General features: G+C 37.0%; 1 protein-coding gene across 3 annotated transcripts in view; it reads right to left on the bottom strand.

Moving 5' to 3' along the window:
• Positions 1 to 24,918, bottom strand: part of GRID2 (glutamate ionotropic receptor delta type subunit 2) — a 1,557,400-nt gene that overhangs the window by 265,128 nt on the left and 1,267,354 nt on the right. For all 3 annotated transcript variants that reach the window (XM_005555440.4, XM_045393369.2, XM_005555439.5), the window contains exon 13: positions 12,360 to 12,555. In XM_005555440.4, the coding sequence (XP_005555497.1) occupies positions 12,360 to 12,555 (196 nt within the window). The remainder of the gene's footprint in view (positions 1 to 12,359; positions 12,556 to 24,918) is intronic.

The following is a 24,918-nucleotide window of genomic DNA, read 5'->3' as shown; positions in this document are numbered from 1 at the left end:
TGCCATGGCCTTGAGGGGAGGAGGGAATGGAAGGAGGGAATTTTTAGTGGGTACAGAGTTTTAGTTTTGCAAGAAAAAGGGCTCTGGAGATGGATGGTGGTGATGGTTGCACAATAATGTAAATGTATTCAATGCTACTAAACTGTACATTTAAAATGGTTAAGATGGTGAATTTTATGTTACATACATTTTATAATTTTAATAAATAAAATTTAAAACCAATAAAAATTTTTCTTGAAAAAATGAACTTTAAATATTAAAGCTATGAATATGATGTGCTTAGATTATATTACAAGCCAATTTTTATCACATAAAAAGAGAAGCTTTATCTTTAGCTATGGAGTTTTTTAAAACCTAGTCTGCACTTTTGGACTCCAGTATTTAATGTTATGTATAATAGGAGAAATAAAGGAATAATGGAAGCAGCCAGTTATTTTCTACAAAACATAAGCATGGTTTTATATTGTAATATATTTATTTCCCCCAAACACTATCAAGACATTCAAATTTTATTTATTTTATTATCTCCCAGGCAAAGCTGGCGCCAGATAGCAGAGCCCTAAAGGATTCTGCAAGAAATATTGATTTAAAATGAGAAAAATAATAGAGTTATGGCTATTTAACAAGAAAGGAGGAATTTATAATCAGAAGCTTTAGTGCCTAAGATGACAATTAATCTGAGAAATGTAAAAGCAGAAAGATATGCTAATAGTCATGGCATTTATATTTAGTCAGAGAATTGAATTTAGCAGTTGAAAAGGAGAAAATTGTAGAACACTGAACACATAGAATAAGAGGAGAGGGAGGGCCCTTTTGAGGATATAAAAGAACAGTCAGGGACTGGGAGTGACTGAAAACAAATGAAACTTACGTACGTATAACATACATATATACTAACGTGAAAGATGTTTTTGACAAAGAAATTGAAAAAGATAAGGGCATGAAAACATTTTATTTTTAAAAAAGTCAAAATGGAAATTAAACAAAAATTGTATTCATATGTGACTATTTGCATATGTGTGATTTTTGCAGATGTCTCCTGTTTATTTTATTTTATTTTTATTTTTTATTTTTGAGATGGAGTTTAGCTCTTGTTGCCCAGGCTGGAGTGCAATGGCACAATCTCAGCTCACCGCAACCTCCGTCTCCCAGGTTCAAGTGATTCTCCTACCTCGGCCTCCTGAGTAGCTGGGATTACAGGCATGTGCCACCATGCCTAGCTAATTTTATATTTTTAGTAGACCAACACGGTTTCCCCATGTTGGTCAGGATGGTCTCGAACTCCTGACCTAAGTAATCCACCTGCCTCAGCCTCTCAAAGTGCTGGGATTACAGGCGTGAGCCACAGTGCCCAGCCATTGTCTCCTGTTTAAATAAATGCTGAAATTTAATGGAGGCAAACTCTGAGGGTAAAATTGGAGACTAAAATAATTTTTAAATTATGGTAGGTATATTAAGTTCATTTTCTCACAGCTATAAAGAAATGCCTGAGACTGGGTAATTGATAAAGAAAAGAGGTTTAACTGACTCACAGTTCTGCATGACTGAGGAGGCCTCAGGAAACTTACAATCATGGAGGAAGGTGAAAGGGAAGCAGGCACCTTCTTCACAAGGCAGCAGAAGAGAATGAGTGTGAAAACGAGGAAATGCCACTTTAAAACCATTAGCTTGGCGAGAACTCACTCACTATCATCAGAACAGCATGGGAGAAACTGCGCCCATGATCCAATCACCTCCCACCTGGTCCCTACCCTGACACATGGGATTACAATTGAGATGAGATTTGGATGGGAACACAGCGCCAAACCGTATCAGTAGGATTATAATTTTTAATTTTTGGTATTTACCCAACAGAAAAATTTTAAAAAGTGTATATGCATTTTCCAATTTGGGAAGTAACTTTGAGAGTAAGAAGTAAACCAAGGCAATGCCTTGGAGATTTATTGGAATAATAAGTTTGAGAATATAATGCAAGCAGTGGGAAACAAATGCATCAATCTATTCTTTTTCATCCTGGGGAACTAGAAAGTTGGAAAATCCTTTGGAGAATTTTTTCACTTGAGTATGAGGCTGTGTGTTAAGTCAGGACTAACAACATAGGCTTGATGTTAGGGTCTCCGTGTTAAGGACTCCCACTACAGTCCTCTGCAGTTTCCTAGGAAGCATTTTCTCTCATAAGCTAGTAAACAGTTTGAAATTAGTGTCCAATGACTCGCTGAATATTCATTCCAGAAAAAAATCTTAGAATTCAAAAATTCTGTTTCCACAATTTTAAAATATGGAAGGAAACTAAGTTCAAAGTGGCTCTCTATTCTGTACAATCGAGAAATTTCTTTCAAATACTTCTGTTATTCTTTTTACATCTTATTGCTCATCTAGTTTGAATTATTATATTAATGTCCACTTAGTGAGTTCCAATGACACATGGCCCAGTAGGTGTCTTTGTTCCACAGGCACCTTCCTCCCCGACCACTTTATTGCAGCACCTTCTCTTCCAACTGCAATTGCTTTTTGTTTCATGCACATACTATACTCTGCTCACCTTCATGCCTTTGCTTAGGACATCTCCTCCCTATCCCATTTATTGTTATTTCTATGTTACCTAATCAAATACTACTCATTCTAAGTTTAATATCACTTTCTTTAGGAAGTCTTCACTGTTCTGAAGTCGCATCATCCTTCAGGCTATGCTAGGTTCCCTTTCCCTGTGTTCTTCCAATGTCTTGTACAACTCTCTGTGGGGTAACTACCATTCTGCATTTTACTTAGCAGCCACTGAATAAATGTTTGTTGATTAAAGGAATGAGTGAATGAATAGATGAATTAGAACTGAATGTAGCTAATTAAAAGAAGAATTGGAGCAGATCTGGCTTTCATCATGAATTAAATCACTATGGAGAAAAAGCAATTTTAAAAGAATATGCTCTGTCAACAGCAGGTTGGTAGTATCATCTTTATGTACATAAGACAGCACTTCACTGTTTCATCAGCATCCAGTATAATTCATAGAATTTGTATATATATACACACGTATTTTTTCTTGGTATCCGGAAAAACATGTTTGTTTGTAGTATTTGTAGTATGATTTGTCTGCTGTAAAACTTGACACATTGTAACTTACGTAAAATTGCTTATGACGACCTAAGAAGTCTTCACAAGCAATTTGTACATGTGTCACAATGATTCCAGGTTTCTCCTTTTGTTTTTGAGAAAACATCTAATCAAGGCTGATTTTGATTCAAATATCCATGAGTATTGTTAAAAACAAAAATAAGTCTTAATAATAATTAAAAAAAATCCAACTCTACTATTAAAAATGCATTAGCACGGCTGCTGGAAATGATCTCTACATTTTTAAAATTCTCCCACTGTGCAGTTCTCTTCTTTCGTTGTGTGATGACTGACACGGACCTAAAAACTCTGATTTCTAGGGAGCAGAAAACATGCCAGTGGTATCTGAGCTCTCAGCTGCAGGGTGTAGTACTGAAGTGAATCATGTATCTGTTGGAATCATTTAGCAAAAGGGCAAATGTAGCAAATCCACTGCTACCTCCAAGTCCAGTGGTATGACAGTCCAGGCTTGGCGGTTTCATAGAACCAAAGCTGTGGAGTTTGTTGTCTTGTTTTTCCCCAAGCCATTTTCAGTTTGCTTATTTATTTCTCTAATAAGGGCCTAACCCAGATTTTGAGGTCATATACCTAGTCAGTATATTAGCAAGTCGCTCACTAAACCTCCAATTAGTCCTCACCCTCCTTCTGCTGCTGGCTCATTAATTGTCATCTACTTGGGCATTTTTACTCAATGACAAATGATGCTTACAGCTCTAGAAGGAAGGGGAATGGAACGAGCATAAAAGAGGCTATGGCCGACATGCAAGATTAGGACAAAGTATAGGTGAAGCTGTGTAACAGTTGAAATCTGTTTTCTACTCACAGCCTTTTTTCCTTTGGGCAACGTGATGCAGAGTTGCTTCATCCTTAAGTCTAGCATGTATCAGCTGCTATCTTTCCCAGCCTCACTCAGCTGTGGGAAGCAATGCCCTGAAGACTTTCAGCTGCTGGTGAGATTGCTGTGAGTCAGGCTTCCACTGCCATTGTCAGGGATGAAGAGGGACCTCATGCTTCAGTAAGCACCTGGCAATACGCAAACCCCTCCTGCCACCCCACTCTCATCAACACAATTTGCCTAGAGTCTATGTTGGTCCTGGATTCCTAAATGCTGCCCTCATGGAAAGTCTGAAATTTCCAGATGACGCTTTAAATCTCACTGATATGGATCTGCACATCCCTTGATTTTGACCAGTTTTCCTATTCCTCTACAACTCTCCAGGTTCTTCTACTCTGCTCTATGAAACCTTATTATCAGCAGGATCTGTATATCTAGGGAGGTCATACAATTTGTTGTCATACTGATAATACTCTTGAGAGTGAGTGGGAATACAATTAATAACACTGGGACAAGTGGCAAAATCGAGACTGTCCCAAGCAAACTAGAACAAATAATCACCTTACCTATAACCTCCATTTGTTTTTTGAATTTCCTTTTACTTTATTTTGCTAAGTAGAATGTACTTATCTTCTGGGGATACTGCATTGCCTGTGGTCTTGTGGTAGTTATTTTTTTTTTCTGCTACAACACTCATACCACTGGGACAGGATCTGGGGTTGGTATCCTCCTTGTCCCTCAAACCATTTCTAGACCCTTGTCCCGAAAATTCTCCAACCTTGAAGCTTATGTTATCAGACTTTACTGCCTGCCACTCAGTGTTACTGTGGTCATCTACTGACTCTGCATCAGTCCTCCAACATTATTTGAATATTTTTATCACTTGACTTTCTGTCACTGTCCCAAATAGGAGTTCTGTGTTTCTTCTTGGCGATTTGATTATTCACATAAGCATCTCTTTCCAGTACTTGCTTTTTCAGTCTCAAGAATTCTTCTCCTCCAAAGATTTTTGTCTTTTCTATTACCTCAGCCAACAAATTCCATGTCATATCAATTTCAATAACTGTATTATTTTCATCATTTCAATTTCAAACATGTCATCTCAGAACAAGCTTCATGTTACTTCCAATTTTATCCTTCTTGTTTGCTGATTCCAAGAATTCCAGTCCCATCTAGGCCCACAATGCATTGTTCCTGCCATCCTTTTCATATCCTCAATTCCCTTTTGTCATTGCTTTCCGGTTATATAGCACAGATTCCATGATTCATAACAATAATTACTTTTGTTTTGCATGTCCTCCTAATTTCCTTGCTTGCTCCTATTATCTTCTATCATACTCTTCTGAAAACAGTAATTCTGGTGAAATATATTCTTTGTGGACTTTGCACTTATACTCAGTCAGCTAACGATGATGACTAGAAAAAAACTCACAATCATGCTGACTGGTCTCAATGTATAGTCATGACCACTGATTATAAACCCCTTTAGTCTTACCTAGAAAGTTTATCACAGTTTAGTAGTCTACTATCTCTTCCATTTTCCAGGACAGCCATTCCTATTTTCTCTTTCTTCAAATCTCCAGAAAATCTCTTTCCTGCTGCTTACATTTTGGTGATGACTTTGGTTCCTGTTTCTTTGAGTAAATATAATACAAGCAGTCAAGGATGAACTTCCTTATGCTCCCACCACCACATCTTCTAACTTATTTCCTTCTCTCCTCTTACTAAGTCTGTGGACTGTGCTTCTAAGTCGAAACCCTCTACCTGTGCACCAAGAGGCCATAACTTATCTCCTAATCAAAGAAAGTTCCCCAGCAATACTGCAGTCTTTTTCCTGCATCATAGGTTTCCTTCACTTTATTGCATCTTTCTATCAATACACAGATACTGTATATGTCTTCTTTCCAAAAAAATTCCCCAAACTTGACATCCTATTCCAGAAACCCCTTTCATTACTGAGCATTTTCCTTCAGCAAAATTTCTTTAAAAAGGAGTTATTCCTTTAAAAAGAACTATAGTGTCTACTTGTCAGTTTTACTACAGTTATCAGCAGTGCAGTGTCACTCCTCCAACATGGCTTGAAGATTTTATCACTTGGCTCTCTGTCACTCTCTCAAATACTGGTTCTGTGTTTATTCTTGGTGATTCAATTATTTGTATAGGCATTTCTTTCCAGTACCTGGTTCTCATAATCTCCTTTTCCTAGTCTCATAATCTCCACATCCTCTCTTTTACTTCTTTTCTTTTCTCCAATCTTTCTCTAATCTCTTCTTCTACTCTACCAGGCCTGTTGTTGTCGTCAGGTCACCAGTGAATCCTGGTTTCCAAATCCACAATTAATTCTTAGCATTCATCATCCTTTATCATGAGCATCATTTGACAGACAGTTGATCTTCTGAACTTCTTGAAATTCTTCTTTTCTTTTGGTTTTGAAACTACCACTCACTCTCTCTTGTTTTCCATCCTACCTCACTAGCTGATAGTTTCCTGATGCTTTGTTATGCGCTCTCTGTCTCTGCCTCCTCTAAATATTAAATTATGTTTAGAATTTTTTCTTTTCTAGATATACTCACATCCTCAGTGGCCACATCCAGCCTTGTGGCCTTAAATACAAACTTTGCCTGCATAATGAGTAAGCATTTCATATTAACTACCATGCCGAGACAAATTCTCATTTGACTTATCAAACCTACTCTTGTCGTGGTTTTCTCAATCTCAATAAATGCCAACTTCATCCCTCCGCCTACGTAAGCCAAAGACATTGAAGTCATCCCTAACTCCTCTTTTTCACCCCACATTCACTCTTTTAGAAAATTTTGTCAGTGTTACCTTCAAAATAGTTTAAATTTAATCCCTTCTCATCACTTTCACTATAATCACTCCGGTCCACTCATCCTTATGTCTCACTTGGATTATTACAGTGGCCTTCTCACTAAGCTTGCTGCTCCCACCCTTGAGCCCCCTGGTCTCCCCACAGCATCTAGAGCAGACTTTTAAAAAGAAGTTACCTTGTGTCATTGTGTCACTCATCTGCTCCAAACTCTTCACTGGTTTCTCATCTCAGAGTGACCAAGGTCATCAAAATGACTCACAGAATATTATATCAGTGATTGTCAACCCTTATTGTGAATCAGAATCACTTGAAGGAATGTGAGAAATTCAGCCACCTTCCATTTGCCAGTTAAGATATAATTAGGACTTTAGTGGGGCCCAAGCACCAGCCTTTTCAATGACCTCCATCCTGCCCACTTCCCACTTATCTGCCCCTCCATCCCCTAACCCCATCTCTGTGCACCCTGCTCCAGCCTCACTGATCTTCTTGACATTTCTCTCCAGCAAGCCAAGCTAGCTTGTGTCTCAGGAATTTTGTAATGAGCATTCCCTCTGCCTGGAGCACTTCCTGTTCCCTCTCTCCCAACTATATGCATGGTTCACCCCCTGTCCTCTTTCAGGTCTCCATTCAAATGTCAGTTTCTCAGAGAAGTATTTCCCAACCACCCAATATGGGATGGCAACATCCTCTTCATGCTCTGCTTTTTTTTTCCATTCTTACCTTTCAAATTTTTCTTTAGAGCCCACATTTATGCTTGTCTGTTATCTCCTCTTCACTACAATATAATCTCCATTTAGGCAGGAACTTTACCTGTTCTATTACACCCTCCAATGCCTAGAACAGAGCCTTGGAAACAATAGGTATTCACTGAATATGTGTTGAATGAGTATGTAAAATAGCAGGTTCAAGTCCACTTAGTTTTTCAGCCAGAGCTGAATAAAACTGGGGTAGGCTTACTCACTAGGTTCATAGGGTCTGGAATTTGTCTTCCTGCCTCAGTCTTCTAAAACCCATGACATTGGCTCATATTGATATGACCAATCCTTTGTGTTGGCTTCCATTTTAATACATCACTTTTCCAGCTGGGATTAGAGCTAGGCCCTGAAGTCCAGTGGCTTGGCTGCAGCCCTGATGCCCACTTTGGAGCTTGTGAGTTCCCTGCAGTAATAGCACCCTTTTTCCCATATTGCTCTCAGACTTCTACAGACAGACAGCCTTATACATTAATGCTATCTTTATGACTGAATACTGCTGGTGCTGGCACCACTACCGACTTCCCTGTTACTATGTTATCCATTTGAGCGTACATATCCCCTTGGAATTTCATAGTCTGAAGTATTATTCACTTACAAATCCTATCCTACCAATCCTGGTTTTATTCACTTCTCTAGTGGTCTTCTATGCTGAGATTCTAGAACGATTTGTTTTTTTCCCCAGGAGTTATAATAGATTAAAGGAAAGTGAATATCGTCCTCATAATAATCAGAGACTTCCCTATTTTAGTACTCCATATGATCCTTAATCTCTGGTCAGATCCTCACCTGCCACCTGGAAGTTTCTACATCTACTCTCAGAAGCTATATCTGTTTATATCCTAGGCCCTTCTAAAATAATCTAATAGACTAAATTCCACTAATGTGCTAATGCCAATAACTGCTCAAAGTCACAGTCTTTTAAGATGTATTTGGGTTTTAAGAGAAATGAACTTCTCATGATGTAATTTCAGAATGTTGCTGAGTCACCATCATGGCCTCCTAACTGGCTTCCAGCTTCCATGTTGCCATCTTCCATTTGTCTCAGCACAATAGTCATACGATTTGCCAAAATATGTTATGTTGCTCTTCAGTTCAAAACTATCCTGAGGTTTCATATCCCACATAGAGAAAAAGTCACCTTAGAATGTTCTAGACAGTCCTGCATTAGCACAACTCAACTTTAACATGCATATGAACCACCTATGGATATTGTTAAAATGAGATTCACATGTAGAAAGGCTGGGATGGGGCATGAGTGTCTATATTTTTAGGAAGCTCTCACGTGATTCAGACACTGCTAGTCCACAGGACTACACTTTGCATTGCTAGACCCCACATGATTCATCTTCTCTCTACCTTCAGACCTTTTACTTCTTGACCTTGTTGCACTTCTGGTATTATTCCTTATTTCTGAAGCCATACTGGCCTCTTTCATATTCTTGGAACATGTAGGCATGCTTCTACCTCAGGGCCTTTGTACTGGCTGATCCTCTTTCTAAAAACACTTTACTCAGACATACACACACTCTCCCCTCTCCAACCTGCTTAAAGTTTTTATTCAGATGTTACTTTCTTAGTGAAGACTTCCCTGGCTACCTGATTTAATAAAGCAGATTACCTTGCTTCTCAGTATTTCCCATCCTCTTCTCCTACTTTATTTTTTGTCCTTAACAATTCTCACTACTGAACATACTTGTTTATTGTTTACACCTACTATAATGCAAACTCCATGAAGGCATTTGTTTTCATTTCTGTCCATCCCAGTGACTAATGTACTGCTTGACACGAAGAAGGTGCTCAATACATAATTGTTGAATGAATGCATAAAACATGCAGTTGCATGTTAAAAATCATATTTTTTCTACTTATGCAAAAGGTCTTGGTTGAAACAAGGCAGAAAAAAAATCTGTTCTAGTTTACTTAGGGTAGTTTGATACTAAGGATAGCAAATCAGAACTCATCTACTTGATGCTCATTTACACAGATTTCTTTGGTACAAGCCAAATCAAGATAGTGGATGAGATCAGTATCTACCTTTCAGTAAGAGAAACTTAACGAGACTAGTAGCACAATTAAGAATAAACAAAGACGGAGACATTAATGGAATCTATTTAAAGTTATAGATTGTGAGGATGGTTTTTCTCAGTGATTCAGTCTTTCCTGGAAGGCAGTTACTATATATATCCATATATATATATTGTGTGTGTGTGTATACATATCCATATATAGTGTGTATATATATCCATATAGTGTGTGTATATATAATATACATTATATAATGTACATAATATATAATATACATATATAATATACATATGTAATATAACATATAATATATACATATATACACACACACATATATGGATTTATGGATTCTTGCTCAAGATATTATAGAAGAAGTGTGGCCTTTTGTGAAATGTTGACCTAAAAGACCTCTGATGTCTTATCTGCCTGTATAAGTCAGAAATCAATGACAGAGAATAAAAAGCTGCTGTGTGAAATGTTCAAGACTCGTTTCTTGAAGAAGAATACACAACTGCATTTCATGTGTCAGTTCTCAATTTCATGAAACTCCAATGAACTTTATCAGGTGAAAAGGTTATTATTTGTTTGTTGGTTGTTTTGTTTTTTAACAGAAACTGGCCAAGACCTTGTAAACTTGAACCAAAATACGTATTATTATTAGCTGTTCTCTGCCTAATCAATTGTCAGCTGTTTCTAATTTGGGTTGAAAGAAATACATAGTACAAACAAATTTCACTTAGATATTTTCTATTATAAATTCATTCAGAAGGGCATTTTCACTAGCCCTCTAGTAAATCAGAAAACTGAGATAATAAATACTTGAGGACTTGATTTGCAGTTTCAAACTCATTAGCCCTCCTTATCAGCAGACGAAGAATAGAAATTATTCTCTACCTCTTTTATTGAATCTTTATTTTATTATATCACAACTTTACATGAAGGTTAGGAAATATTAAACAATAAAGCTTTATAATTACAAATCCCTCACATATACATTATCTCAGGTAATCTTCAGGGCCATCTTATGAGAAAGATTTGTGGCTCTACTCATACTACTTATTGATGCTTTATATTTATTATCTTATTTAATCTTGACAAAAACTGTGTGAGGTAGAATTCTTATCTTCATGATGCAACTCCCAAGGCCCAGAGATTTTAAGTAACTAGTTATGTTTATACATTTTATTTTAAAAATGAGCTGGATTCAAACCCAAGTTGATGTGTCTATCAATACCACGCTGGTGGGAGAAAATAAAATTAAATTTCTGTGGAATAATACTGTATAGAATGAGGTTATAAAGGCAAAGGGAGCTTTGGCTCCTAAAATGGAATAGAAATATGAACTATAAATTTCTATTCATAGTAATCATCAAAAAAATTCATTTTTAACAGACATTATAAAGGAATGTAACTTATCTTCAAAGCCATTTAGTATACTTATTCTGAACACAAATTCGTTAACATGCTATGAGTACCTGGTAAGCCTTAAAATGTCTACCCTCCTTCTCCCTTCCCCCAAAATACATGTTCATTTACCCACTTGGATCCATCCCTCAACCCCACACCCCATTAACTGGGAGAACCATGCTGAAACTCCAGGAGCCAATGGTTCTCTTGAGAAAGCCAAGAAATATTTTAGAATCAATAACTGAGTTCCAGAAAATGGGGTATAATCAGGGCAAAGAGGATAGAGGCCATTGCTAACATCTCCAGGATATTCACTTCCTTAAAGACATCATTAATACTTGGAGAAAGGTTTATGTTAGCATTATCAGCTCTCAGAAGAATGATATCAGTATGGTGACTGCAAGAATTACTAGGCTGACTCTAGGGACCATAGTAGTAGCAGTGGCAGATAAAGGGTGCTAGATGAAAAAGCAGAGACTAATGCTGAAACCTGTCACAGAATAATTTTTATAGTCATCAAAATATCCTCTAGCATGATATTATTGAGTTTGCCTTTAGAACAGGAAACATAGACTTGGAGTCCAAATTATTCTGCAGTGGGAGGTCAGAGAGAAAAAGTGTATACTACTATTGCTGCTATTACTGACATTCATTCCTGCATTCTGTAATTATTTATTAAATGTCAACAACAATTTTCACTAGGTTAATCACTAGAGATGATTTTAAGAAAAAACAGTCAGATATCTCATTGAGGTTGATAGGGTTTGAACTGCTTCTGTATATATGTTTATAAACTACAGCTCAGAGTAAAAATAGCTTTAAGATTTTCACATAAAAAAGTCTTTCTATACCTTTTTAATACAGATAGTTATAGAAAAAGCAAGATGTAAATAAAGATTTTCACATTTGGAAATAGAAACAGACATCTGTAGGAACCTTATTTGTTGACAAGATTAACTTTTACTTCCAGATAACTTCACATAAGCACAACTAAAGATAACGGTTTAATCTAAAAACAAGTGCAGTGTAGAAAATACCCTGAGTCATTTAAAAGAATCAGATAACTTGAATGATATTTGGAATTGGATTTCTAAAAATCTTTTTAGACTTCATGTTCGTTAAGTCCTTAACCCTTTTCTGAACAAAATACCAGGGTGTGTATTTGATTTTGGAATTCAAATGGAAACCGATCTGTTAGACACATTACAGAGGACTTTGAATTCCCTTTCTGGTGTCATCAGCCATTTAAAAAATCTTTAAATCAATATAAGATGTAATTTAACAGGAAATTCTCTGTCAGCATTAAAGATTAAAAAAAAAAAATCTCAACTTCGTAATTCCAGCATGGGAAACAAAATGGTAAGGACTATTAATGGACAACCATGGACATTACCTTTTGAATGCCTGCTTGGGACTCTAGAACATTGTTCTCCGATCCGTTGCTTCGGTTGATCATCCGCCACATTTGGGAATACATGCTATCCCTCTCAAAAGGATTCAGTCCTTTCATGCGGACATGCTCATATACTGCAGAGTCTAGGACTGTGCCATAAGGGATTTCTGTTTGCTTGGAAAGGTCCTGGAGAGACCTTGATTATTGGGAGAGAAGAGAGACACAAGAGACAGTACTGAGTATTTTCAAGTGGGAATAATGTTAAAAGAAAAAAAAAAAGGCAATATGTGTGCAAACATACATCAAATTGCTTTTCTTGTTTTGTTGTTTCCTAATATTAGGATACAATGTGTGAGAAAGAAATTCCATCAAAGACAAGTTAAATCAGACTGCTAGTCTTAATCATATGCTAATTTAGTAATTTTTAAAAAATTTCAATATGTTATAAGTATTAGTTCTACATTTCTTTAGGTAGCAAGGCTTATTTTTTTAAATTATAGAATTTACATAAACAACATGCTTTGAGGTAGTCTTAAAAATTAGTAGTTATGATAGTCATTATTTATTGAATACATACATATCAGACAATTGATATATATTATCCTCACAGAAATGCCTCACATAAATAATTATTTGACCTACTTTATGGATGAGGAGACTTAGGTTGAGAGAGTAAGTGACTTGATCAGTGTGGCATAGTCAGTGAGTGCGAGAGCTAGAATTCAAATGTGGGTCTGTCCAGCCCCAAAGATCACAGTATTTCCAATGCAAGATGCTGGTTCTTATTTCTATATTTCTTTTGCTATATTTGCTTTAGCACTGTGTGTGTGTGTGTGTGTGTGTGTGTGTGTGTGTGCGCGCGCGCGTGCGTAGTGTGGAGGTGCGGGGAGTGCTTTCTATTTGGATGAGAATACATTTCATGTTTCTGGAAAGCTGAAAACATATTCAGAATAATGCTTCAAGATTTTTAAGTCAATCTTTTGAGTTACAGAGAGCATCTACTTGTCCCAGGTTATCTGTCTCTAAATCGGTGGTCAATTTCCCTCCATTTGAGTTGGAGTCCCTCTATATTTTCCAGCTTAAAGAACCAGTTATCATTCCACTGGAACTCATTGAATTTGTGTAGGTGCCCAACTCTAATGACTGACATTTAAGAACAAATACTGTGCCTTTGGCATACTGTTAAAATCAGATGCTGGTACAGTTACAACTCACTAACTTTTGGGAATGGGAACATGCTTTGAAACACTATACCATACTTCAAACAAGAAAGAATGCGCACAGAACTCTATAACCATGAGCCATGAATCTCATATAATGTATACCTCTGAACTTTTGGTGTGTTTCTAGATAGAGTTTGCTAATGATTTCCTGAGGATCTTTGCAACCAGCACTAGCATTGGGCAAAGGCACTGGGAATACTCTTGCAGTTCACCAATCTCCATCATGTACAAAATTGTGTTGGAAACAATACATTATGGGCCATGTTTGTTAGAGGAATATTTATGCCAATTTCTAATAGTAACTTTCAGCAAAATTTAATCTGCATTTTATTGAGTTTTGTTTTGTTGATGTATATTATTTACTCCATGGAAACTACTATGATAATTCCTCTTTGCTCTACACATCTGATGCATAAAATAATGCATTTAAATCATCCTATTTGAAGAGAAAGTGTAATTCTGGAATTTTCTGAAATATTCTAAACGATTAAATGAATTCTGCCATTTGTAAAAGATAAACTAAAGTGATAATGTAAATGAATAATTGAGGGTGAAAGCAAGAATAAAATGAGCCGTATATAGTTAGGATGCAACTAAATAACAAAGTGAGTGGACATTTACTTGCAGGACATACTATAATTATCTTGGTATATTATAACAATAAAAATTTTGTTTCCAGAGAGCAATTTACTGCTGTTTTCAGTAGTATCAGTAAAACTGTATTATAAACATGAACATTTTAAACATATATCCCTGTTTAGTGGAGGTTACCCAAAAGTGGTAACACAGGAAGAAGAAACGGAACATATCTACACAAGTTATAACAATACTCATTTGTTCAGTTTCTATAAATACAAAGGTGAAGACCAGATGGTTGTACAGAGTACCATCTAGAACCTGCAGGTCTATGGATGGAGAGAGCGCATATTGCAGGTCACCAGACACCCTACCAGTACAAGGTTGGGCCCTTGGCTGTCTGGCAGTACTAGCAATCAAACTTAACTATAACCAGCAGAAGGTTTTAATTTAATGGAGGTGAGATCACAGTTTAGCACGATTTTTTTCCCAGTGCCTTCATTTAAATATATAAATGGTTTGCCCAAATAGTCACCCTGGCTACATGCTGCTAAATAAATTAGTGCTCCTTCTTATCCTTCCATGAAAAGAAAACTGAAACCAAATGTTAATATCTTTAATATGATCAGGTTTTTGTGACATAGCTTCACCTTAAATATTAGCTTTACAGCCTGAAAAATCTAAGTTTTAATACAGTTTAGCTGGCGAAGTTGTTTTGTACACAATACATTTTTAGAGGAGTATCTTATATATTGCCTATCTGAAGCTCCTGGTGTTACAAAAAAGGCAGTTTATATTCAACATACTTCACATTTAGAATAGCAGAGCATTTCGTAATTTAGAACAAAGGCATGTTCTCTCTAGTAGTTTGTGATATCAAGTGCAACTTATAAATTTGCCTTGAGACATATTTGCAATAAAACTTACAAGTTTTCTGATTCAGCATGTTCCATCATAGTACACTACGATAGCACCAAAGATGACAAAAATAAAACGACTGAAGCAAAATGAAGTGAACACAAATAGCTTATTACAGAATGAAAAGGCCATTTCAGGAGCCCAACATAGAAAGGGAGTAACTATTACAAGTGGTCACTTTGTTTTTTTCATACTAAGAAGAGTTTCGAACAAGATTAGCAGAAATGCTGTAGCCTATATTATGAGCCTCTAAAGGAAATATAGTAGGTTATTCAACAAATGGTAATCTTCAAAAACTTGTATCTGAAGGTCAAAATCTGAGTGCATAATATTTAGACATGCCCAATCATTGTTTTAAAATGTAAAACAATCATAGAATCATTAATAGGCACCTAATATATACATTAATTTACCATGGCAAATACTGACATTTCTTTTTTAACAATAGACATTTTCTCAGATGATAGAAGGAATGGGAAAATCAGCTGGGTGCAGTGGCTCTCGCTTGTAATCCCAGCACTTTGGGAGGCCAACGCGGGTGGATCACCTGAGGTCAGGAACTTGAGACCAGCCTGGTCAACATGGCAAAACCCTGTCTCTATTTAAAAAAAAAAAAAAAAAAAAAAAAGCTGTATATGGTGGCAGGCACCTGTAATCTCAGCTACTTGAGAGGCTGAGGCAGGAGAATTGCTTGAATCTGAGAGACGGAAGTTACAGTGAGCTGAGATTGCACCATTGCACTCCAGCCTGGGTGACAAGAGCAAAACTCCATTTCAAAACAAAAAAAAAAAAGGAATGGGAAAATCTAGAGTACTCCAGATACTCCAGAGAAGCGTTATCTGTGAACATAGTATTAGTATGTATAACTCATACTACGTTTCTCTACCTAACCACATATACTCATGTAAAAGTCAGTGAATGCTCACTATGAGAACCCATTAAACCTGAGCTCTCTTCTCTCAAACCCACACTCTCACTCATGCACAAGGTAAAAAATGAGTGTCTATAGCTCTAAGTGGTGGATGATAAAAGAAATGCTTCGCTGCTCTAATCAGCCTTATCTTCTTGACACCTGACTGAGATTATTCTTTTATTCCTGCTACTGTTCTCCGATCAGACTAGCATCAAACTATGGGTACTGAACAATACTGAGAGCTTACAGGTAAGTTATATTTAGTTATCTGTATGAACAGTACATACACTGAGGAACTGTGTAATTTAGGGCAATTCTGTGAAAATAAATTTTTAAAATTTGAGTGGCTTTAGGTTTCTGTAAAATTCTTTCCAAACACTGAAACCCTTTTCAAGCATTTAAAATTAATTTGGGGCCAGGCACAGTGGCTCACGCCTGTAATCCCAGCACTTTGGGATGCTGAGGAAGGCAGATTACTTGAGATCGGGAGATTGAGACCAGCCTGGCCAACATGGTGAAACCCTGTCTCTACTAAAAATACAAAACTTAGCCGGGCATGGTGGTGCACACCTGTAATCCCAGCTACTCACGAGGCTGAGGCAGGGGAATCACTTGAATCCAAGAGGCAGAAGTTGCAGTGAGCCAAGACTGTGCCACTGCACTCCAGTTTGGGCAAGAGATCGAGACTCCCTCTCAAAGAAAAATAAAAAATAAAAACAATAAAATTGAATTAATTATTTAATATTTGATAGCCTACTATTAGATATATTTGATAGCAATAGCTTTACCACTGAGTAGGTTAGATTTTAAAGTCAAGCATATCTGTCAAATCGTTACTTGATCAGGTTTCTACTGTTTTTATATAAAGATTTTTATGTTGATGATTCCTCCTTCCACAATGTCCTATTGAATGATTTCTACTGGTATTTTTTTGTGGAATTTACCCCCACCCCCCCGGCAGAGTCAGGTGATTCTTTATAAATACTGTTGAAGAAGAATTCATGCATTGAAATGGAATAAATAATGCATGATTTCCCTTCCAAGTATGAGATTGTGTGAATTTATGATACTAAATGGTCATTAATTTCTTCATAATAAACTCTTTGGGACATTTATACAACTTTATAGTAATGAAATAAGGTAATATTGAATACGTTGCTAAAAACACATCTCTAAAACTGTCAACTAATTTTTTTTTAATCTAATGCCTAATCCCTCTGTGGTAAACTTTCACTCATATTTTTTTCCTATTTTACTTTAACAAGAGAGTAGATGTTACTATCCACATAAAACTTAAATAACTCTCATAAACCTCTCTGCCCCTTCTCCATTTTCTTTGTCTTCTCAGATTAAAAACTACATTTAGCCTGGTTGTGTGGAATGCTCACCAACAACTGACAAGAGTGACCTGCCAGCCTGGCTTTGGGGAATTGTAAGTCTAATCCCATTTTCCATGGGATGGAACAAGTCAACTTAAGTTATCACATCAGAGGAGATTTCCCTTCACAGGGAAAAAAAATGGAACGTGGCCGATAGGATAGGCACCAGATGCTTCAGGCAAAAGGGCTAACAGTGGAAAAGAGACAAATAGGGGTATATGACAAGCATCCTCCAACTCAGTTTAGGTTCCCCCTGATTCTCTTTCCAGTTTTCTCCTTTGGATGCTGATTTCAGCAACTGTCAAAGGACAGATACTGTTACAGCCCTGAGAGCTCATTAGCAACCATGTAAAGAGCCTGCCTGTCCATTGGTTGTAGCAGCTGAGAGCTGTCCTCTGAAGTGCAGTGACAAGTTTTCCAGCACAAAAAGTGATCCAAAATGTAGCACTTAAAGGAACAACTAATATGCCGGGAGGGTGAGAATTAGTGTTGTTCAGACCCAAGAAGCAAGTCAAAGTGTTAGAAAATGGATTGGGGTGCTTGGTAAGGCAGGGCACCCCTAAGAGGTACTGCCAACAGCCCAGCACTGAGCAAACTCTTCATTTCTAAAAGCATGAATTGTGAAAACATAAATATTTGTGTTTCAATCTTTGAGAAAATTATTTAAACTTCTCCAAAATGCAATTTCTTTCTCTATTAAGCAGGAGAACTAATACTTTCACATCAAAGTATCTAGAGGTTTGAATTAGATACTGTTTATAAGATACTTTCTTAGTAATTAGCTTTCTATGAGCACTCAATTACCAGTAGTTAAAATTATTGATGTTATTATGATGATTACTATTATTTTGTTCTCTATTACAGTTTCTGGAATTGCTATATCCTTATTTCCTATCAATTGGATTCATTCTCAGCTAATTCCCTTCCTTACCTGTGGCTCTTTAACTTCTCCACCTCGTCTACTGTCATCAAGTTCTGTACATTTTACCTCCTAAATTTTGTAATTCTGTCACCATCTTTGCCTTTCCATGTCTAATAGCCTTGTCATTTCTACCTAGACTATTATTTTTAAGCCTTTTCCCTATCTCTGTTCTCACTCACCACTAATCCATTCTGTAGCACAGCTAAACTGTTCTTTCTGATATGCAGATCTGATCATACTGCTGCCTTGTTTAAGTATTGCCTGTGTACTTCACTGCCCTTTGAAAACAGTTTAAAGTCCTTAGCCTTCAAGTTCCTTCAAAAATTTGGCTTAAGTCTTTTCTATTTCTATTCTCAGAAACAACTTTTTGACTTATTCATATTCACAGTATAAGCCAAACACCGTTTCTTCATTCCTGGCTGTACCACAGGTGCATGTCTTGGTAGATGTCTTCTTGGCATAAGATGCTTCTTTGTCCACCTGGAGAATTCCTTCCTTTCAACATGAAACTTCACTCTCTTCAGTGCTCTTCTAACACTTGGAATATGTTCACATCTCAGCATTGTGTTTAGGAATTGTATTTGTTTATTTACCTCATTAGAATATAGATTGCTGTTTCCCATGATTTTTAAAAAACTGCATCTTTGAAATCCAGACCTAATCCAGGGTCTGGAAAACAGTCAGAAATCAATGAAGCTTACTTGTTTGTTTGTTTATTTATTTATTTATTTATTTATTTATTTTTGGAGGCGGAGTCTCGCTCTGTCGCCCAGGCTGGAGTGCAGAGGCCGGATCTCAGCTAACTGCAAGCTCCACCTCCCGGGTTCACGCCATTCTCCCGCCTCACCTGCCTAGTAGCTGGGACTACAGGCACCCGCCACCTCGCCCGGCTAGTTTTTTGTATTTTTTAGTAGAGACAGGGTTTCACCGTGTTAGCCAGGATGGTCTCGATCTCCTGACCTCGTGATCTGCCCGTCTCGGCCTCCCAAAGTGCTGGGATTACAGGCTTGAGCCACCGCGCCTGACCGAAGCTTACTTGTTTTATGGTGGTCTTCTTTACTAGAAAGATACTTCATTTTGGGAAGTAAGCTTTCCCCTGAAACTAGCATGGCATAATAACAGCATTTTAACTATATATTATTAGCCATTCTACAGCTGACTAATCATGGCCAGAAGTATTTCTAATTAAAAAATCAAAAACGAGGCCGGGCGCGGTGGCTCATGCCTGTAATCCCAGCCCTTTGGGAGGCCGAAGCGGGCAGATCACGAGGTCAGGATACAGAGAGTATCCTGGCCAACATGGTGAAACCCTGTCTCTACTAAAATACAAAACCTTAGCTGGTTGTGGTGGCGGGCACCTGTAGTCCCAACTACTCGGGAGGCTGAGGCAGGAGAATCGCTTGAGCCCAGAGGCGGAGGTTGCAGTGAGCCGAGATCGCACCACTGCACTCCAGCCTGGCGACAGAGCAAGAATCCATCAAAAAAATAAACAAATAAATAAAAAATCTAAAACATTTTAAAAGAAATATTTGGCAATTTCCTCCGTGACAATCAGCTGGGAAAGTTTTATCAAACCTCCAGTGAATTGCCTGTCATAATATTTTGCCACAAATGTAAAATAAATAAATTCAGAGGCAAGGCAAATAAAAAGAAAACCCAAACAATTAGGACCAAAAAATGTATTTTGAAAAGCTGAGGGTATTGTCCGTGATTCTGGTGGACATAGGACCTGGTACAAAGTAGAATGTTTGTTCCTGAAAAAGTTACTTATCTGAGCAGTGCAGACAGAGAAGATAAGGAGTACATGAACTGAGTGATTTGTTCACTGAAATATTGGAAGCAAACTGAAATGGTGAAGAAAATTGCTTAACTGAAATGCTTATAAATATCTAAAAGAATTCATGATTTTAGTAGCTAAAGAAGAGACAAGCCGCAGAACAAGTCGAGGACAGTCACCTTTGGCAATGTTGAGGATTACTACAGAAAATTAAATTTTAGGATTGTTTTTCCTGGTTGAATATTTAGATAAAGAGGAAGAAGGAGAGTATGTATGCTCTATGTATGGACAAATGGAATAAGCCTTCCACCTTCCTATTTGTGGCATAGCCAATGGCCACTTGTTCTTTGAGAAGCCACATTCCTATCTTAGTAGCTCCTTTTCCTTAGTGAAGTTTTCTTAATTACCTCAGACACCAGTTTGTAAAGTCTGATGAAATACAAAGATATCAAGAGTATATGGTGGGATAAAAAGGACTCCTGATATTTTCAAGGTAGCTTGGTCCATAATTTAGAGCTCCGTAAAAGCTATTTTTAGTGCCTGAAGGGGTGTCCTTATTTAATGAAAGTAGGCTCAGGAAAGAGTTTTTAGCCTAATAGCACTAAGTTTCTTATTTTAAAAAAGATTAATGTCAAAGTCATGTTAATGGAAGACATAGGGTTCTCTCATAGAAGATTAGATTGTATAGCCTAAGGAACCCAGAGACAGCAATCTCTAATGAAGGAATGTACCAGCACCAAAGTGCTTGTGTCTTCCTTCCTATTATGATGCCAGAGTCTTTTCTTCCTCAAGAGAGCAGAAGCCTTTGAAAGAACAAGCTGAGGTCTGAGGCCACCACGGTAGAATGATGCCATGCACAGCAGAGGGTTAGAACTCCATTTTGGGAAACTGAGAGAATTTCTCAAATGAAGCCTTCTAGATGGAGAGGGTGCCATAAGAGGAACAAAAGAGGGTTAGAGATTTACAGAGGGTCAGAAGATGAGCACCTCCATGTGGAATGCTTGAATAAGGTCTAAATGATGCAGCCTTTTCTAGTCCCTCCATTCTGTCCCTTTCCCCACTCCTGTCCTGAGTCTTTCCTCTTCCCCCTAACCCTCCTCATGTGGCACAACAGAATACATTAGATAAAAGACAGCTTCAGCTCCGTCTGCTCTGAACTCCTTAGAATGTCTATTTCATTTTTACTTTTTAGAACTGTTTAAAGAGTCACCAGAACGTAAAATGTGTTTGGTCTAGGAAAGGTGTGCAGCAAGACTCATGAGAAGGGCACCTCTACCTGTTAGAACAATGGTCCTCCTGTGGTCGATTAGATTACAAAGCGCGGGGATTACAGCCCAGCAGATGACACTGAAGTCTATCCTGACAGACTTGGGAATACTTTCTGCACTGTCTTCCGACAAAAGTAGTCTGGGGCAGCCCCACCCACAAAGTGGTAAAGATAGGATGGTCACAGGTAAAATTATAAGTTTATGTAAAGTAGATGCCCTTGGGAAGGGGTGGATGTCATGGAATACTTAGGGGAACATCGCCTTGCATTAAAAAGATCTGCACTTTCCATACAAAGTTAGGAGTTAATTCAGATTTGTGGACATGGCAGGCCATTTTAGAGAATCTAAGGAAAGATGGAAATGCTGCATGTCTTACTGCTGTTGGCTATAACCAATAAAAATGATTGTTAAACTGTCTCCGAAATGATGGTGTCATACAGATGCAAGAGAATAGTCATCTGAAAATCTGACTGGCTTGTCTGACTTCTTGACCCACAGTACAAGCTAGAAACTAATTGTGTCACATCATGAACCCTGAAATGTGGCAGATACTGTATTTTTCTACCACAAACCTCAAAACTCTGACAGTGTTGACAGAAGTATCGTTTATGACCCTTTTCTCTATTTTCAATGGCTATTAAATAAACAAATATTTGGTACATATTAATATTTGATAATAAATACATTATAAAATAAATATACATGTATATACCATGAAAGTCTATTTTAGATATATTTAATATATGTGTATGATACATAAGATACATAACATATAAATTATTAAGCAAATCTTCACTATAAAATGTCCTAGTGTTCTGTACATTCAATTACCCTACATTTTTCCTGTGCATGGTACAAAGCATGTGCCACTTCTTTTTTATATATCATGAAAAAGCTGCAATACTTATTTATCTCAAGGAATTAGGAAGAAATATGAAATTATCCTAAATTTTATGGCCAGCATTTAACTATGTTACCACTGATTATACACTGATTGTAAAATTTATGTTAAGATGATATCCTCAAATAACGCAATAGATTTTAGCAGTGAAATAGGGGATTTTCATATTCCTATATTCTTGAACATTCAGGAAGGACTTCACTAATTCCCATTAATTTCCCTGGAAGGATCAGATTTTTTTTTTTTTTTATTATACTTTAAGTTCTAGGGTACATGTGCACAACGTGCAGGTTTGTTACATATGTATACATGTGCCATATTGGTGTGCTGTACCTAGTAACTTGTCATTTACATTAGGTATATCTCCTAATGCTATCCCTTCCCCCTCCCCCCACCCCACAACAGGCCCCAGTGTGTGATGTTCCCCTCCCTGTGTCCAAGTGTTCTCTTTGTTCAGTTCCCACTTATGAGTGAGAACATGTGGTGTTTGGCTTTCTGTCCCTGCGAAAGTTTGCTCGAATGATGGTTTCCAGCTTCATCCATGTCCCTACAAAGGACATGAACTCATCCTTTTTCATGGCTACATAGTATTCCACGGTGTCTATGTGCCATATTTTCTTAATCCAGTCTACCATTGATGAACATTTGGGTTGGTTCCAAGTTTTTGCTATTGTGAATAGTGCCGCAATAAACATACGTATGCATGTGTCTTTATAGCAGCATGATTTATAATCCTTTGGGTATATACCCAGTAATGGGATGGCTGGGTCAAATGGTATTTCTAGTTCTAGATCCTTGAGGAATCGCCACACAGTCTTCCACAATGGCTGAACTAGTTTACAGTCCCACCAACGGTGTAAAAGTGTTCCTATTTCTCCACATCCTCTCCAGCACCTGTTGTTTCCTGACTTTTTAATGATCGCCATTCTAACTGGTGTGAGATGGTATCTCATTGTGATTTTGATTTGCATTTCTCTGATGGCCAGTGATGATGAGCATTTTTCCATGTGTCTGTTGGCTGCATAAATGTCCTCTTTTGAGGAGTGTCTGTTCATATCCTTTGCCCACTTTTTGATGGGGTTGTTTTTTTCAGATTTTTGAATGGTGTTAACAAAAACATACTAAAATAATCATAACACCAGAGAGTTGAAAGAGTTACCAGAGACATTACATAATGTGATTAGGTACCTTAAGGCACATAAACCAGTTTCTAAAACTGACTTCATGTTTTGTTTTAATAAGGTACTTTAGTGACTTGGAAAACTTAACCAAGGGAGTCCCTACTTGTGCTTAGCCCCCAAATCTCCTATTTCACAGAAAACACTATTTTGTTCTCAATGAAAATGGACAATGGCTGCATAGCACCTCTAGTATAATATTTCTCTATGTAATAAAACACTTATTTTTCATTTTCCTCCTTTAGCCTTCTCTTTGTCAAATTAAATACTAAATTATTTTAGTTGTTATCTATAAGATATGCTACTTCCATTTTTAGACTGTTATTAACTAAACCATTTTTTTCTCTTATATTTTAGTTTTTGCATAATTTGTGAACCTTCTAAGTAGATCACGGTAATCTTTACAAGACTTGAACAACTTACATGCAGCAGGGTCATTTAAAAAGTAAACACTAATGCCATATTTCAAATTTATAATTGACAGATGGTTTATGCTGAAATTATCACAGACATACACAAATATACACACACACATTGTTTTTTCCATCTCTGAGTGAATCATCACATATTTGTCCCTATTAAACTTCATTGTACTTCTAATCACCTTGTTTTATTTGTAAAGGTCCTTAAACATTCTTACAGTGTAGTTCTAGTCAATAATCACCCCTACTCAATATACAGTAATCTGCATATTTAATAAGCTTACTCCCTATTCCATACTTCAAATCAACACTGAAAATGTTAATTAGAATCTAAGACCAATGCTGACTTATGGAAAAAATTTATTCAATATACCCTCCAAGGCTGACATTGAACTATTGATCACTACCTTGTGTATGGCCCACTAACAAGCTCTGACACAATAATACATAAAAATACTACATGAAACAATGACCCAAATGAATACAGTGTGAATTCAAATGAGGAATCAATAATAATTTGTGATTTTTTTCCTCTATAAGATCTTTTGAAGAGCTCAAAAACATTAATCATGCTAACAAAAATTTCACAGTGGGAAATAAAAGACTAGGAGAAATAAGTTACCATGAATAAATGTAGGCTAATTTAATAGCCTATTTAAAGACCCAGTGAAACATTATTGTCAAAGTAAGGTAGAAGGTCATAGTTTCAGTGAAGCATCTAATGAACACGACTAAAACCAAAAATCCTGGCTCTTCATAACACAGGAACAGGGGACCAAGTCTCTACTGATAACTCAACATTTTCCAAAATGCAAAAGATACATTTCTCTTCCCAGTCCAGTAGGTCTGTGAATTTCTCAAAATAAATTTTTTTTTTATTTTTATTCTTAGAATGATTCAGAGAAAGTGTCATCTATTCTCAAGTAGGTGATATTTCCTTTTTGAGAAATTTCAGCAAGAATTAGTATTAAATATATATCTTGATGCCTGAGAGCCAGGTCTTATTAACTGCTGTTTTGAGATTATAAATGCCCAAACTGTTCTGCAAATGTGCTCCACACCCCCAAGTCAACAGCAAATCT

Source organism: Macaca fascicularis, chromosome 5 (assembly GCF_037993035.2).
Source record: "Macaca fascicularis isolate 582-1 chromosome 5, T2T-MFA8v1.1".
Lineage (NCBI taxonomy): Eukaryota > Metazoa > Chordata > Mammalia > Primates > Cercopithecidae > Macaca > Macaca fascicularis.
This window is presented reverse-complemented; position numbering and strand designations above follow the sequence as displayed.